The sequence below is a fragment of the Chrysoperla carnea genome, chromosome 2, assembly GCF_905475395.1.
Source record: "Chrysoperla carnea chromosome 2, inChrCarn1.1, whole genome shotgun sequence".
NCBI classification, from domain to species: Eukaryota; Metazoa; Arthropoda; class Insecta; order Neuroptera; family Chrysopidae; genus Chrysoperla; species Chrysoperla carnea.
Window position 1 is genome coordinate 98,277,374 of NC_058338.1, and position 17,003 is coordinate 98,294,376.

The 17,003-nt window shown below is 29.4% G+C and overlaps 1 protein-coding gene across 1 annotated transcript; it reads left to right on the forward strand.

Annotated features, from left to right (window-relative positions):
* Window positions 1–285: 285 nt before the first annotated feature.
* On the forward strand, window positions 286–12,927 carry LOC123292127 (probable ATP-dependent helicase PF08_0048). The gene is made up of 5 exons (XM_044872684.1): window positions 286–583; window positions 6,024–6,183; window positions 7,941–8,436; window positions 11,257–11,617; window positions 12,810–12,927. Exons 1-5 carry the CDS (start codon window positions 406–408, stop codon window positions 12,848–12,850), a joined length of 1,236 nt encoding a protein of 411 aa, XP_044728619.1. The 5' UTR covers window positions 286–405; the 3' UTR covers window positions 12,851–12,927.
* The last annotated feature ends 4,076 nt before the right edge of the window (window positions 12,928–17,003 follow it).

A 17,003-nucleotide genomic window follows, 5' to 3' on the forward strand; every position in this document is an offset into this window, starting at 1 on the left:
TTATATTCGAATTTCAGACACACCATTATACCGTTATTTTATCATATCATTAAAAATTACACTTTCGTCGCTTCTTACGATATCGAAAGTGTTTCCTGAAAAAAATAGCCTGTATTTGAGATCCTTGCAATGTAACAAAAATCGAAGGTACCTATAGAAACTAATCTTTTGTTTAAATGTTTGTTAGCCTACCCAATTTTATTATAAAAAAGTTATTTTTGACATTATCAATCAAAATTTTTGCATAGTTCATTTACAAGATAAAAACCTTTGTGTAATAACAATTGAAGTGTATTCTGGGTGCCAAAATTATTTAGTAGTGTTTGCAAAGTGAATATTGACTGATTGAAAAATTTAGTGTTAATTTAATTTTTTTTTAATTATAATTTGTTGAAAAATCGAAACATGTCAACCACCGGCACTGTGATAAATTATGTGTTTAACGCAATCAATCAATATGGCGAACAAGATGGAGCACCATTACATAATATTGTTGATGTTGTGTCACACAATTTGGCCAATGATAATGTGGTTCCAAGGCCTAGGAATATTTTAACACATACACGACGTGCAATCGACTATGGTAAGTGACACCAAATCTTTATGGCACGTATTTTTTGATGTGCAGATCAATTTTTCAATGTTCTGTGTTTTGTGGTGTCGAAATTTGGCTTGAGGAAAAAATATTTATGTCCGATTAAACAAAAAACACCTTTTGAATTGACCATTTACAAGTTAATTTCAGTTTGTTTAAAAAAACATTAGTTTTTGTTTTCAGAAAATAATTTTTAAAGACTTCCGAATATTGAAAATTCTTAGTAAAATTCTGAAGAGTACCGACTAATAAATTAAAATCCCTCTGGAAAACCTTGACATGGGTATAACAATGGGTAATTTTTATAATTATTATGTAAAAAAACGATTTTTGGCCAATATCTCGGAAACCATCAACTTCATGAAAAATAGTTTCTAAACAAATATTGTCGAAAATATATTGTTCCCTAAACAAAATGTAGTATCACAAATTTTTATAACTTCAGCCATTTTTTCGAAAATTAAGAAAAACGGCATAGACTGGTCAATCTAAATTTTTCGAGCCATAGTCAAGATACAGCAAACCAATACATGTAAAAAGTCGTAAATTTTCCGTAGAATTCAATGCACTATTTTTTTACATTTTTAAATTACGGGATGACATATAAAATGGCTGCCAAAGTTTCTCGAAAACAGTTTTTTTTTTTAAAATACGCTTTGTATAAAAAAAAGTTTCGAACTTTTAATTTTGAATCGATCTAGCCCAGTTAGATGTCAAAAAATTAAAAAATAAAAAATTTATTGAAAAAAAAATGTTAAAAATTGCATTTTTTTGAAACGCCCATATCTCTTTGAAAAAAAATATATATTTTTAAACGACCCTTAGTGCAAAGTTTGTCCTTAATATGCCCAAGAAGATCGTTTTTGCCAATTTTGAAAAATATTGAAAAGTTTGGGCAAAAATCTCTTTTATCGACCAAAATCCATGTTTCTTTAAATTCCAATAGCTCATATACGCGTGCTTTTTTATAAACTTTTCTCTGCTTAAAATTTTCCTTAATAGTTGCCTGAATATGTGCGGATATTGCGCGCTTGATTAATTGATCGATAACATGCGAAATATCGGTCGAAAAATCAGTTGTGAAACATTTTGAAACACTATATTAATTATTTTTTCAATTTTTTTATATAATATAATTGCTTCTAGTTGATATTTTATACTATTAGTGAGGTCTTAGTTATGGATGGAGGTTTTTTTCTTCACAAATTTGTTTGGGCGTCTCGTAAAACTGTGCTAGAAGTTTTAAAATTGTTTCCAAACTGCGAGCAAAATCGTTTTTTTAACGGTCATCCGGATGATGCTAGAGTACTAAGTCAGTAGAACGTATGCATTGACAATTGAAACAAACTCGCTCTTAAAACAGAATTTGACTGATAATAATACGCCAAATAAAAAAAATTTTTTTTGATGAAAAACATATTTATTGCAAAAAGTACTATATGAGTGATGAACTGCAGCACCTTCAGTAGGTGGAAGATTCGCTAAGTTAAGTAACCACCTATATATTGAACTTTTAAACTTTTCAAATCACTCCGTACCAAAATCACGACTCAGTACCGATGCATTTTTCATTACAAAAAATTTTTCTTTTGGGTTTATTATTATCAGTCAAATTCTGTTTTAACTACTGACTTAGTACTCTAGCATCATCTGGATGACCGTTAAAAAAACGATTTTGCTCGCAGTTTGGAAACAATTTTAAAACTTCTAGCACAGTTTTACGAGATGCCCAAACAAATTTGTGAAGAAAAAAACCTCCATCCATAACTAAGACCTCACTATTAATATAAAATATCAACTAGAAGCAATTATATTATATAAAAAAATTGAAAAAATAATTAATATAGTGTTTCAAGATGTTTCACAACTGATTTTTCGACCGATATTTCTCATGTTATCGATCAATTAATCAAGCGCGCAATATCCGCACATATTCAGGCAACTATTAAGGAAAATTTTAAGCAGAGAAAAGTTTATAAAAAAGCACGCGTATATGAGCTATTGGAATTTAAAGAAACATGGCTTTTGGTCGATAAAAGAGATTTTTGCCCAAACTTTTCATATTTTTCAAATTTGCAAAAACGATCTTCTTGGGCATATTAAGGACAAACTTTGCACTAAGGGTCGTTTAAAAATATATTTTTTTTTCAAAGAGATATGGGCGTTTCAAAAAAATGCAATTTTTAACATTTTTTTTTCAATAAATTTTTTATTTTTTTATTTTTTGACATCTAACTGGGCTAGATCGTTTTCGACCAACTTTGGCAGCCATTTTGAATGTCATCCCGTAATTTAAAAGTGTAAAAAAATATTGCATTCAATTCTACGAAAAATTTACGACTTTTTACATGTATTGGTTTGCTGTATCTCGGTTACTAAAATTTAACATAGTGCTCAAAGTAGATAGACTAGACTACAAATATATATATTTATATGCTAATTAACAATGTCTTGAAACTAATTATTTTTATAAAAAAAATTTCAAACGAAAATTTTTGGAAAATTGTTTTTCTAAAGAAAATGTATAGTGAACAATTTCGATAATTTTAGCCGTTTTCAAAACGATCAATTTTATATATATTTCTCGTAAATTATCCAAACATTATCCTCGAGTTATGTGTAAAAAGTCCTGAATTTGGTTACTCGGGGCTTTTTTGGTTCCTGATAGCGAATATGAAGATAAAAAAGATCCAGAGCGCACCTGGAGGTTGGTACGCGCTGATAACGACGTCATCTATATTAATTACTACCCGATCTTTGGCAGGTGTAAACATTTAGAAAAAAAATTAAAAAATTAAAATAAAAAAAATAAAAAATTAAAATTTAAAATTTATAATTTATTATTTTCCTTTCTGGCAACACAAATAGGTGCGCTCTGAATCTGAATTTTTTTATCGTCATATTCGCAAAAACCCCTTAGAAACAAAATTTAGGACTTTTTACATATCAATTTTCGTTTGAAATTTTTTTTTTTATAAAATCGATTAGTTTCAAGACACAAATTTTATCACTAATAGAAGACCGTTTTAAATGTCTCCACACAAATACCAATTTGAATCATTAACTACGATATACACCAATAGATGTCAGGAAGAGTTATAATTTGCATTGTATTTCATTAACTACGATATACACCAATAGATGCCAGGAAGAGTTATAATTTGCATTGCCGGTTTCAGTTTTTCATGAAAAAACGAATAAAACGACGTTTTTTTTTTTAAATGAAACCTTGTTAGATCGACTTATCGCCCCAAAAAACCCCTACATACTCATTTTCATGAAGATCGTTGGAGCCATTTCCAAGATCGTAAATATATACATACAAGAATTGCTCGTTTAAATATATAAGATAAGATTTAGCTGATTTTTCCCAATTTTGGGAAAAATTTTTGATATATTTTTTTTATGGAACAAAATTTCCGACAATTTTTGTTTGAAATTATTTTTCATAAAGTGAATGGTTTCCGAGATATTGGCCAAAAATCGTTAATCACATCAAAAATTATCCAAATTTATATTTACTACAGTTTATCGCTTGAAAACTATTTTGATTAATTTTAATGATTTTTTCACGTAAAATTGAATCGACAATTATTAAAAATATACATTAAACTAATTTAAATAAGACTATTTTTTAAATTTTAAGTTCATTCTTACAAATATTTTTTAAATAAATGATTATTTCTACATTAGAATTAATTTTTTGATTCTATGGCATTGGGTCTTTACTCGAAGCAGAGAGTGTCTCGTTTTAACTTTTTTTATTATATTAAACTATCTTTTTCTAACGATGTCTTATGTGTTATATTTAAGTGTTTTTTGTATATGTATATATATATGCCTATCTCAAATAGAGTAACACTATCTCGTTCTACTATGTTACAAACTTTGTGTTTTATTCGCGGAGTTAGTTTTTTGAAATTTAGGGTATATAATCATGTTCCTTACCAAAAGAAAGGATTGATTTGATTTGGATTCTCGGCGGCAAGCTAGAATCGAATTCTACTATTTGGATGAATCAGTCTGATTCAATCAGATTGCACCATTCTTATTGAATCTGACTGATTCTACAAACAATTTAATTTAAAATGTATCTAAAAGAGGAATTGAAGAGATCTATCCATTCCATATCGTCGACATTTTTTATCATCGTCCGTTGAGAATTAACTAATTAGCCTTTTTCCTGAGATGATTAAAAATAAATCCTCTAGATGGCAGGATATATTTGTACCCCCCCCCCCCTAGTGTCGACATCTAGCGGATCTTTTGTTAATCTTCAGAGAAAAAAGGCCTGGAATTATTAATTATTGTATGTCCGGATTTAATGGTAATATGATGATAATGTTTATAATTTGCCTTATGTAGTGAGTTAATAATTTTTATTAGTATTATTTAAAAAATATAATGCTTTAATTAGCCTTTTTCCTGGGAAGATTAAAACAAGATCCGCTAGATGGCAACACTAGGGGGTTACAAATATATCCTGCCATCCATCTAGAGGATCTTTTTTTAATCTTCCCAGGAAAAAGGCTAATAAAGTATCCAGCATTAACTTAATTTTGCACACGGGGAAATGTAATCCGCAAGAAATTTAATTTAATTTAATTAATATTACCATAGATTAGAATTCCCAATTAACTCTTTTCTCAACTACAAAATTTTCAACAGGAAGTTTTAATAAGTTAAAAAAACTCTAAATAACTATTTATGCAGCCGCATATATTTTTAAAAGAAACTTTTTTAAATGATAAGTCTTACTAACTCTTTATACAGTCACAAAAATTTAAAAAAAAATACTTAACGTAGTTCCAGCATGGTATTTGCAGTTTCTATGTTAAAGCAATGGTACAATTTTTTTTTCGACAGAATTTAACGAAAAATTAAATTTAAGAATTTAATAATGCTTACTATTAATTCCCAAAGTTTCAGAAATTTTGACCGTTTAAAATGGGAAATAATTATGCCAACATCCCAATTTCGATCAATTTACGTCAAAATTAATATCTCGAAAGTGAAAATTAATTTCTAAATTTTTTTTTTAGAATTGTATTGTATAAACATTTTTTTCTACTTTTTCTTCAATATATAATAATATCATAAAAAATAGTTGGAGAGACCGGACATTTTACATGCTTTAAATGGGACATGACCCTCAAAATCGCGAACTTTGTCTTTAAATATCTCGCGATCTAAACGGTCAAAAATTATGAAATTTTAGGAATTCATAAATAAAGCTATTATAAACCCGAGAAAAAAAATTCGGCCAAATCTGTCGAAAAGTGATTTCATGCTGGTACTACCTTAAGTAAAAAAATAATAAATTTTAAGAAGTCTTACTAACTCTTACTAACATTTTAGTAAGTTTTATTAAATCTGAATAACTCTTTATGACTTTAGATTAAGAATAAAAAGTTTTTGATTCCACTAGGTCTAAAAAACGGTTTAATATTACAATTAAGACCAGATATGTATAAGTTGAATACAATACCAGAATATGGAAGCAGAGACGATGGTGATAATCAGCCAATGGAAGACGATTACGAGGACAATGATGGAAATTCATACGAAAGTGACGATGATTTGAACAGGTGGGTCAAAAACTAAACTAGCAAAAATTTGTTTAAAAATGTCAGGATTGTAAGAAACGTGCAATTTTTTGTCTCTCAAAGATGACGCATTAACTTTATAGGAAAGTGGCTCTTCGATAAATTGTCTGAATTTTTAATATGTTGTTCCGAATTCCGAATAAATATCTCAGTAAGCAAAACAAAAAATAATGAACAGCTTCGGAGTTCTTAAGCATTTTCTCCAATGATAAGGGTAATATTACATTCCCATTTCACGTAAAGAAGGAAGTAAATGATATTGAAGGATCTTATTCCTACGTTATTACAGTCAAAGATGTTGCAGATTAAGGAAATTGAAATAAACCGCTTACTTTTTGCTAAAACCTGGTGGAATGTTTCTCAGGTGACAAATATAATTCGTAAACCATGTGTGTTAGTCACGCAAATGCTTCTAAATATTAATAAAAAATAAATTGTTAATTAAATAACCGGCCCATGTATAAGTTTATTTAAAAAAATTATTGATAGGCAACTTGTATTGCATATAAAAATCAGTCACATATACGTAATACAAGTTGCCTATTTATTAATTTTTTAAGTCAACTTTTACATGGATTGTTTCATTTAATTCAAAATTTGTGGTTTATTAACGAATAGTAAGAATGATATTTATGAATGATATTTGAGACCTAAAAAATACATTCCATAAAGTTTTAGCAAAAATTGATCGGTTTATTACATTTGTCATAATTAGCCAATTTTATTGACCTCTTTTAATGTACTGCATATAAAGATGAGGAGCTGAAATACGAAAAAAAAAAACAAAACAAAACAAATTAAAGAATTTATTCCGCAATATTGGGGTACTAACATAAGTGTTCCTTATTAGCAATATTTATTGACAAATCAAAGTCACATTACCTCGCTTGGGCAAAAATAAAAGTGTGGAAAAGAACTAATATTCTAGGAAGTAGTACGTAAAAAAATCCATGAACCCCTAACTTTTTGCCGCGTGGTAAATAAACTCTTGAGTCTATGTGGAGTATTTTCTCTCATAGGACACATGTATAGCAGATCGGCCATTTTCGAGAGAAGGGGTGTAGTAATCTGGGGAAAAAAGTGGACCCTAACCGCCTGGACGCAATGGTCAAGACAAAGCATTCATTTTTTATAAACCGGGAAAAATAAGGCTGACGCCGCAGACTGGCAGTATGACGGTAATTTGAAATCAAGCGTTGAAGAAGTTCCGAAAACTGCTATAAAAGAAAGTAAGTTTAAAGTGAAAAACATTTCTGCCACTTACCAAATAACATCGGAGATATCCTGATATATAATCCAGTTTTTCCCGGGCTTTTTATTATTTTTCATTGTGGTCATATACTTATTTATTTAGAATGATATCTAACTACATTATATCAAAAAATTTTAACAATTTATCTGGGAGCCATTTCCCAAAAGCTTCGTGCGTGATCATTTAAGAATAAAAAAAATTTCTAAATAAGCTGAATCCCTACCCGTCTCTTCCCAAAATATAGATATTTAACAAAATACATTTTCAATTGATAGCGTATGTTGGCAAAAATTTCAATGACCTCACTAAAAGGCATGAAGCAAAGGTCCGTAAAAACATTACAATTTTAAAAAGATATTTGAAAAATTGTTTTCTTTGACATTCAAATTGATTTCAAAAAAATATCCCTATTCGAAGAACTTCGAACTGTCTGGAATTAGAATCGAAAATTAGAATCTAGGAATGAAAATTCATCTTAATATTCTAGGCGAATGGATTATCCTAGACAGCCATATTACTACAGAGGAAACCAAGATTATCATCAAGAACACACAGAAAATCCATATTATAAAGATCGGGTCTTAAACACGGATAAGAAAAACCAGAAACGAAGTAAAGGAGGCTTTTTACCTGCTCAAATTCCAGCATGCCCTGTCGGACCAACCGATCCACAAGAACCAACTAGCCCCGGTGAACCACGACCGCCATTAGATCCTCCACCGTACACTGGCAGAATTGAGAAATCTAGTCGTCATTCAAAACAAAAACCTGATATAATGAACAAGATTTCCCATGGTTCTCCCGACAATGAAAAAATGAATGACGATGATCACGATTGTGATTTCGAAGGAGACTCGGAAGACTTTGATAATGACATTTGCTCTGAAGATTTCAATGATTTTGAGGATGATGCTGCCGAAAATGACGATGACGGTCAAGAGGCTGGTGATGAACATGGTGACGATGACGAAGATGCGGAACAGGTATTATAAAGGTTCAAGCCTGAAAAGCTTGTAGACCCGATAATTGGGTCGGGATTCTGATCTGAACGCAACTCCCAGTTGTTCGAAATCTACCAAAAAACATTACTAACTAGCTCCGATATTTCCCATTCACGTTTACTTCGAAATGTAACAAACAATTAAAAATTTTGCTGTCGTTTATCTATTAAAAAAACAGTTGTTAAATTTTCGTACTAGGTAAAAATAACTGAGAATATTAAGAATTCTAAAAAAGGATTTGAGTGGCGTCCAATCAGAATCAGAATTGATAATAAAAAAGTTAATAGTGACCCGAGTCAAGTAAAAAGAGTTTCTAGATTTTCATGCTTTTCGGTCATTTTTTTAACCGGAATATTTATTTAAAAAAATCCACTTCGACAGTTGCCAATTTTCTCCAAATTTTTATGTAATATGTTGAAGTAATAGGGGGAAAATCTTCGGGAAACATGATAATTAAAAAACTCGATTTAACACTCGTTTCTACCTCGAGTTTTAACGCATTCATGACATGGCTTAAAGCTCTAGTTTTTCTTCAATACTAAACTTTTATTAATAATCCAAAAGAAGCTTTCAGAAAGAAGTTAAGGTTGTTGAGGCGCTACAGAAACAAAAGCACCATTAAAAACTAAAAGTTTAATTATTGAAATTTTGAGAAATTGTTCTTAAATATGTTAAGAATATATGTAAGTCAGAATTAACTTTTTAAAATGATTGTCTGAAAATTGTGCAAGTTTTTCAAAAATAAGTTATCGTAAATTAATATTAGTTCTCATAATACAGTAACCTTGTCGCAACTTCGTTAAAAATCGAAAAAATACACAATTATAACCATAAAACGGGTAGTTTTAGAATTACCTTTTCAATATGTTTTTAAAGTAGACTAGATCAATTTGCAACAATATGAGAATTGTTTCTGTAGACACAATAGTTCCTGAGATAAATCCTTTCAAAGGTTATCATTTTTACTATAACTTTGCAGTTACGGTAAGTTTTACAAAAAAATTGTTTAAATAAAAGTTGAAGCTAATTTTGAGTCAAACAACTTTTTCATTTACACTTTTACAAAAAAATCATTTTTTCTTAATGAAAACCGTGGAAAACCCTTTTTTTGACGCCACCTACTTTTTGTAATTTAACTCGTATGACGTTGCTCTAATGACATAAAATGTAGCTGACAGTGTCTTCTACATTTTTTATTTGAAAAACTTTTCCCTTAAATCAATAGATTCCGAGAAAAACTCATTCCAAATTATTTTTTTCCATTTTTTTTGGATTTTCTCAAAAACAGCGGAACGAAAAATTCTCTTAATTTTTTTAAAGTTATTTACATGCCCCCCTAACGATCTATAACCTCAGATCCACCATTGTAATTTTTTCCAGTCAAAATGCCAGATTTACTGTACCAAAAGAAGTCTAGACGAAGAGATTAACGGCTCTACCATAATCCCTCGATCAAGAGGGAAAGTTTTTACGAAAGATGTTTTTTTTCGAAAAAAATGCGATATTTCGAAAAACTTTCAAAATGTTACTGAAGATTTTTGAACCTACTACTGTTAACTTCACCAAATATAAATTTCAAAATCGAAAAAGACAAAAAGTTATACACAAATAAAAAAAACGACTATTTTCGCTCATTGTTTCAAGTTTTCTCGGCAACTACGCAACAAAATTGGATTTTCCAGATGTCAATCGATAGGCTTTTTTGAGATCTAGAACTTTCCCGTTTTATTTTTTTGCATTGGATAAATTTAATATTGAGCCTCCGTAGATTAATTGTATTATACAAGGTATACTATGTTTAGTCCCTAGATTGTAACGCTAAAAATATTGATACTGCGAACAAAAATTTGGTATAGGTGTTCATAAAATCACCTAAATCAGTCTATTTTCGGTTGTATGTCCGTCTGTCTTTCGAAACGATAGCTCCAAACGAAAAAAACGAAAAGATATCAAGCTGGAATTTTATAACGTGTTCTTGGGTCTGTAGAACCCATCTTGTAAATCGTTAGAGATAGAACAACCCTGGTGGAAAAAATATTTGAAAAAAGAATAAGTCTTAATAAGTCTTAGGAAACTCTGAAAAAGTCTTAGAAACTTTATAAAAGTATTAAGAACTCGACTGAATAACTCTGAATTAGACTAGTCCGAAAACGTTGAGAAATTCAAAGTTCCTAAGACTTTTTCAGAATTTCTTATTCTTTCTTCAAAGGGAAATAAGTTTAAATGTAAAAAATCTTCCTTATAAAAAAAAATTAACAAATTAACAAATTTTTTTTCGAAAACTGCACTTACTGCTTACCCGTGAGGGCGCAAATTAGGACATAATTTGTTCGAAAATCGACAATCAAAACTAAATGCCATAAATGTGTTTATTTTTTAGAAGTCCAATTTATTAAAAATAATGAAAAGCGTGACATTCAACACTTTTTATACAGGGTATTTCCAACAATTAATTCAGTCAATTGTTTTCGCTTGTTAAAAATTCAATTGTGGCTTCTTAACATGTTTATGAATAATTTTTCAAAATTTTAAGTTAATGGTGTCTTTTTCTGTAGCGCCGCCTTAGCAACCTAAACGAAATAATTTTCCATTAATTTTGAATTTTTTTTTTTTAATGTTTTCGGAAAAATTGAAAATGAATAAAAGAACACGAGAAATCTTTATTTATTATGTAAGAAATTTGCGTGTACTTTTAATTGTTTAAAAAAATATTCCTTTTTCCAAGACGAGTTTTATTTTTTATTTTACGAGTTTAGACCAACGGAATATCCTTTTTACTAACAAAATATTTTTTTAATTCAGGATATTGATTATGAAAACAGTCCTGAAATTTATGATGAAGCTAGAGACCAAGTGCAAATGATGCGGCAAGCAAAGTTTAAAAGACCTAGTTATGATAAAAAGGGATCACATCGTGGAGGAAATAAAAATAATAAACAAAGCAAAAAGTTGAAGAAAAATGATTCGTGTAGCACATGTGGTGATTTTCATTCAGATGGTTATTCAGATGGGGCTTTGCAACGAAAACGTCCGTCGTCAAGACTGAATGAACCAAGAGATGCTATTAAGAAAGGTCGTTTTAATAATAGATATCATACAATGGCCGTTGGACTTCCATCACACAAAATTTTGAAGCGACATGATAGAAGTTCTTTAAAAAAACGTAATAAAATTTCGTGTATTTTCCAAAATTTTCTTTTGGGTAAAGATTGAATAAATTCATACAAGTCTGTAGAAAACCTGAATACACTGACGCAAATTTGCTGGTATCCGAATCCGAAATTTTACGTGATCGTAGATGTTACATAATGCAGGGAGATGAAAAATAGATCACGTTATAAACTGAGCTTTTAGAAATAAATTCTTGTTTAAATAAAAAATAAAGAAACTAAATTTATTCGAGCTCACGACCTTCTACGCGAGGCGCAGGCACCATCACCACTACATCATCTGACCGTTGAGAAAAGACAACATAATACTATCCATCTTATCTTTCATCTTTTCTTGCTGATCCTGGTCAAGATACTAGGATAAAGTCGAAAAATAATTGTATTGTCGTAAGAATGCAAATTTTAAGTTAATCAGATTTCTTATAGTTGAAGAAAATTACGATGAAAGATTTCGCTACATTCATACATACATACAGGTCAAGCTGGAAAAGCTAGTTAAAAATAGAGGCAAATTTATTAATTAGAAACGTTAACATTATAAACGAAAAGTTTTTGGTCGAAACATTTTTCCGTAAACTCGGAAAATCGGTGAAAATCCTTCTAATTTTTTAAGTTTTATATAAGAGCTGGTAAAGTTACGAATAAAGTTGATTTAATCGGCTGGATGATAGATATTTATTTTTTTACTGAAATTAGGGGTTAAATGCATTATTCGTATGTATTCCCGAAAAAAAGCTGCGAAAAATGTTGATTTTAAAATCATTTGAAGACAATTTCATTTTCTTTTGTTTATTTCAATATACATTATAATCGCCAGGAAATTTTGCCGTTGCCAAAACCGCAACAAATAATTTTAATAATTTAATAAAAACGTATTCAAATCATTTTAGCAAGGCTGTAATTTGTACTTACATGATTTTCAAATAACGAAAGTTAAAATAAACTATCGAAAACAATGCCAGCTTTTCCGTACACTACGAAAAAATGTTTGGAACCAAAATTTTTTGTTCCTTTATTATACTCTTGCAAATTTCGCATTCTGAATCAAAAACTATTATCTTTATTTTCAGTATTCAAAAGGGCAGACTCTATATTCATCCATTTCATTATTTCTGTTAAAATCGCTCGATTTATTTCACAATATTTCGATCTGTTTGTTTTAAAATTAAAATTTTCTTTGTTTAGGACTACAACTTGCTGCAGGTAGATTAAGTCAGCCCCACTAAAGATTGTTGAAAATATTCCGATATGTAAATAATTCAAAATAAGGCCAATATTAATTTAATAATAAAAACGTCATCCGTTATTTTAAAAAAATATAAAAAATGGAGATGAATTTTACACAAAGATTTCATGAAAAACAAAAATTTCAATTATATAAAAAAATAAAACCATTTGTCGAAAATTCATATTTTTCATCATTAATAGTTAATTTTTTAATCACTAAATTGTATTTCTTTAATTATTGTCAGTTGTATTTTTGTTTTGTTTTATTGTATTGTCTTTGAATTGATTGTAGTTTGTCTTTTTTAAATAAAATAATTTTTTACTTTTTTAGGATGTTTTCAGTTCTAGCACAGTTCATAAATTTCAATATAAGACATCCTTATTAGTCGCCGCCTTACATCACCTTTTCAAAATTGCTGGAAATTTATTGTAACCGGAGACTGCCCTTGTTAAAAAACGAAATTGTTAATAAGTGTGAATAACAGTTCTTATTTTAAAAACTCTGAAAACGTCTTAAGGGGCTGCCATTAATTACGTGAGGTATTTAGCGGGGGGGAAGGGGTCGAGCCGAATTTTACTAAATCTAACTTCTGGGAGAGGGGGGGGGATCTTGGCAAATATCCCGTAATTTTTTTTAGCAGAAAATAATCACTTGGATATGTTGGTTCTAATAATCACTCTTGAGACCGTGCACGAGTCTCCATGAACTCAATTAGAATAAATATTTTATTAAATTTCATTTAACAATTTACTATTAAATTTATTTGAAATGTCTATTTTAAAATGGTCTGTCTATGTCTATGGTTTACTTTTCATTCAACCGCTTAAAATCCTGAAAAACCGAAAAAACGATTTTTCTTCTGTAAGCACGATTACTCCAAAACGAAAATGTAATTTTCACCCTCACGGTATTATCATTGTAAAGGAGAAAATTGAAACTTGATTTTATTTTTTATTTAAATTAATTTTTGATGATTATTAATGTTAAAATAACTTTTACTATTAAAAGAATTTAAAAAAATAACAATTCTATTAACTTCATTAATTTAATAACGATAATATTTATAACACCAGTGATTTATTGTCATTAGTATTCCGCAATATGTTATGATTTTTTTTATAATTAATTAAAAATTTAAAATTTTTATTTTTCAATCAAATTTTATATGATAATACCCCGGAATTATGTACTTTCATTCCCGGAATCAGGTTCAAAGCCAAATTTTATCACGGAATTAGAGACAAATTCCAGAAAGTCCAGAAAATTAACGTTTAATGCTATAAATTAAAGACTTTGGGGTGAAAAAATGATCGAAATAATTCTCAATAAATCATTTTATACGACAAACCAATTTTTATAGTGGAAATATTTATATTTACTTCAATAATCAGCTTCATAGTGCATTATGCCTAAACATCCCGTAATATGGTACATTTACCTTAAATAGTGATACTCTAGTTGAGATAGGCATATATAAACATACACAAGAATATGTAGCACATATAAAAAACGCTTTAATATAACGCATATAAAACATCGTTAGAAAAAAATAGTTTAATATAATAAAAAAAGTTAAAACGAGACACTTTCTGCTCCGAGGAAGGTTACCCTATGCCATCAAATCAAAAAATTATAGTGTAGAAATGATCATTTTCTTCAAAATTGGTAAAAATGCTCTTAAAAATTAAAAAATAGCGTTCTTTAAATTAGTTTAATAAATTTTACATTTTTCATCACTTTTCTACAAATTATATATATATACTTTTATACATATACTTTTATGGTATATGGACTCTTTTATGCTAATGCAGGATTATATGTACAAGCTCTACTTGTGCGGAATTCCGCTTCCGTGGCTACCGTAACCCATGGCTACCCTGCACTCCTCCATATTTATATATATATACTAGCTGTTACCCGCCCGCTTTGCTGGGCAACATCCCCACTTGCACCCCTCTCTCCACATTTCCTTGCGTTGGATAACATTTTTGTAATGTACACGTCATGCTCTTTTATTTGATACCCCACTTAGGTATATTTGTAAATATTCGATATTTCCTTCCCACTTTCTCGCTACACCTTTCTACCCTCCGGAGGTTAAAAAAATTTCTAAATGTAATTTAAAACATTCTGACCAAGTTTTGAACTATTAAAAGCCATAATTGAAAAATATGAATTTTTTATTCATGAACACCCCCGCAACCCCCCTTGTGGGTGGAATTTCGTAAAATCCGTTCTTAGCTGACCTCTACTTGGCAAAAGGAATATTCCTGCCAAATTTCAAGTCTCTAGGTCTTATAGTTCCAGAGATATCGTGATGAGTGACTATCTATCTATATAGATCTATAGAAAGTCTCCTATATATTTATAGATATATAAATATAAATATATATATATATATATATATATATATATATATATATATATATATATATATATTCCTCACAAGTAGAGAAAAAATTAGTTGCAAAACCGGACCCGTTTTTTAGTATAGGACAAAATATATAGAACTCTTGAATATCGGTTATTAGGATACATAAATAACTACTCGATTATGAATTTAATTGAATACTAGTATATTTTAATGTAAACAAGTGAAAACAAACAATTGACTGAGTTAATTGTTGAAATACCATGCATAGTCAGTGTTGAATTCTTTATCACATTACACATACAAACATGTGACACATACATAACTGATAATCAAGTGTAGTACATATTTCCGCCTAATTGGAACCGCCTTTTTGATAAGGAACATTTTTTACATTTAAACTTTTGTTCTATCTCTAACGGACGGACGGACGAACAACCGGAAATGGACTAATTAGGTGATTTTATGAACACCTATGACAAAATTTTTTTCCTAGCATCATTATTTTTAAGCGTTACAAACTTTGGACTAAACTTAATATACTATGTACATTTCATATATACATGGTATAAACATTCGTTTAAAATACAGAGACACGTTTTTAGAAAAAATAAACAATGACAACTAACTTCACGTCAGATTATTATAATAGTACTACCAACATAGTAACAACACAATACCGTAGTGTGCAGGACAAAAATAAATCGATTTTTCAACAAGAACTCAGGTAAAATAATTAAAATAGCTGAATTTAGTCAATCCAGGGTGAAACCAGCTTAGCCTGAGAGCTGCACCTGCTGCGCATTTCTCTCCAAAGAAGTCAGTTGGCAGGAAGTGCAGAATTACCTCAAGTGCTTTTAATGGAGTTGTCCGTAGGCACCCCGAGATTAGCATGGATGCTAACCGTTGGACTTTACCTAGTACCTTTTGGTGGATTCTTTTTTCTAGTGCTCTCTACCATACTAGCGACTCATAGAATAGTATGGGTCTAATGACCGCAATGTATAGCCAATGACCCATTTTCGGGTTTTAGCCCCAATATTTCCCCATGGCCTTTTTGCAGGTGTATAGTGCCACAGTTGCCTTGAAAAAACCCGAAGAAAAAAGAAGAAAATTAAAGGCGAAAAAATAATTAAATGAGTTACTTAAATTTGTATAATATTAAAAATATATAACTAAGTTCTAAGCTTTTAAATTTTGCTTTCAATTATTAGTCTAGTTAACATCTACGATTTTTTCTAACTTTTTAATTATATAAAATTTGAAAAAATTATTTTTATGTAGCTTTTAACTTCATTTTTTTTCATTTTTTTTTCATTTATTTGACATATTAATCAATTTTACAAATTTTTTTGACATTGCAAGCCAAGTTATCAAAATAATACAAAATAGTTACAATATAATTACAAAAGAAAAAAAATTGAAAGTAATTCTCTAAATAAATGAATTCATCCATCAAAAAAAATACAATTCTTAAATAATTATAATATTTAGTATAATAGTAAATTATAATATCTGCCTCTTCTAGATTTTCTTTCCACACTTTTAAATTATTTAATTTTCACCATCCCAGGACCTCGTATTTACTAACCCAATAAAACTAAATTTTTTTTTTTTTTTTTAAATATAACCATCTCAATCTAGCGAATCCCTCGATTTAACCAATTCTTCGTGATCCACTTGAATTGTCCATAAGAGTCAATGTAAGATATACCTTTACATTCCGAACAGCTTATTTTTATTACAAAGCTTCTTTTTGATGCCTTCTATGTTCCAAAAA

Excerpts from the sequence above, each read along its gene's own strand:
- LOC123292127 (XM_044872684.1), top strand. The coding sequence starts at position 406 with ATGTCAACCACCGGCACTGTGATAAATTATGTGTTTAACGCAATCAAT. Across the intron at positions 8,437-11,256 it reads ATGACGAAGATGCGGAACAG|GATATTGATTATGAAAACAG; the intron begins GTATTATAAAGG and ends TTTTTAATTCAG. Across the intron at positions 11,618-12,809 it reads TAGAAGTTCTTTAAAAAAAC|GACTACAACTTGCTGCAGGT; the intron begins GTAATAAAATTT and ends TTCTTTGTTTAG.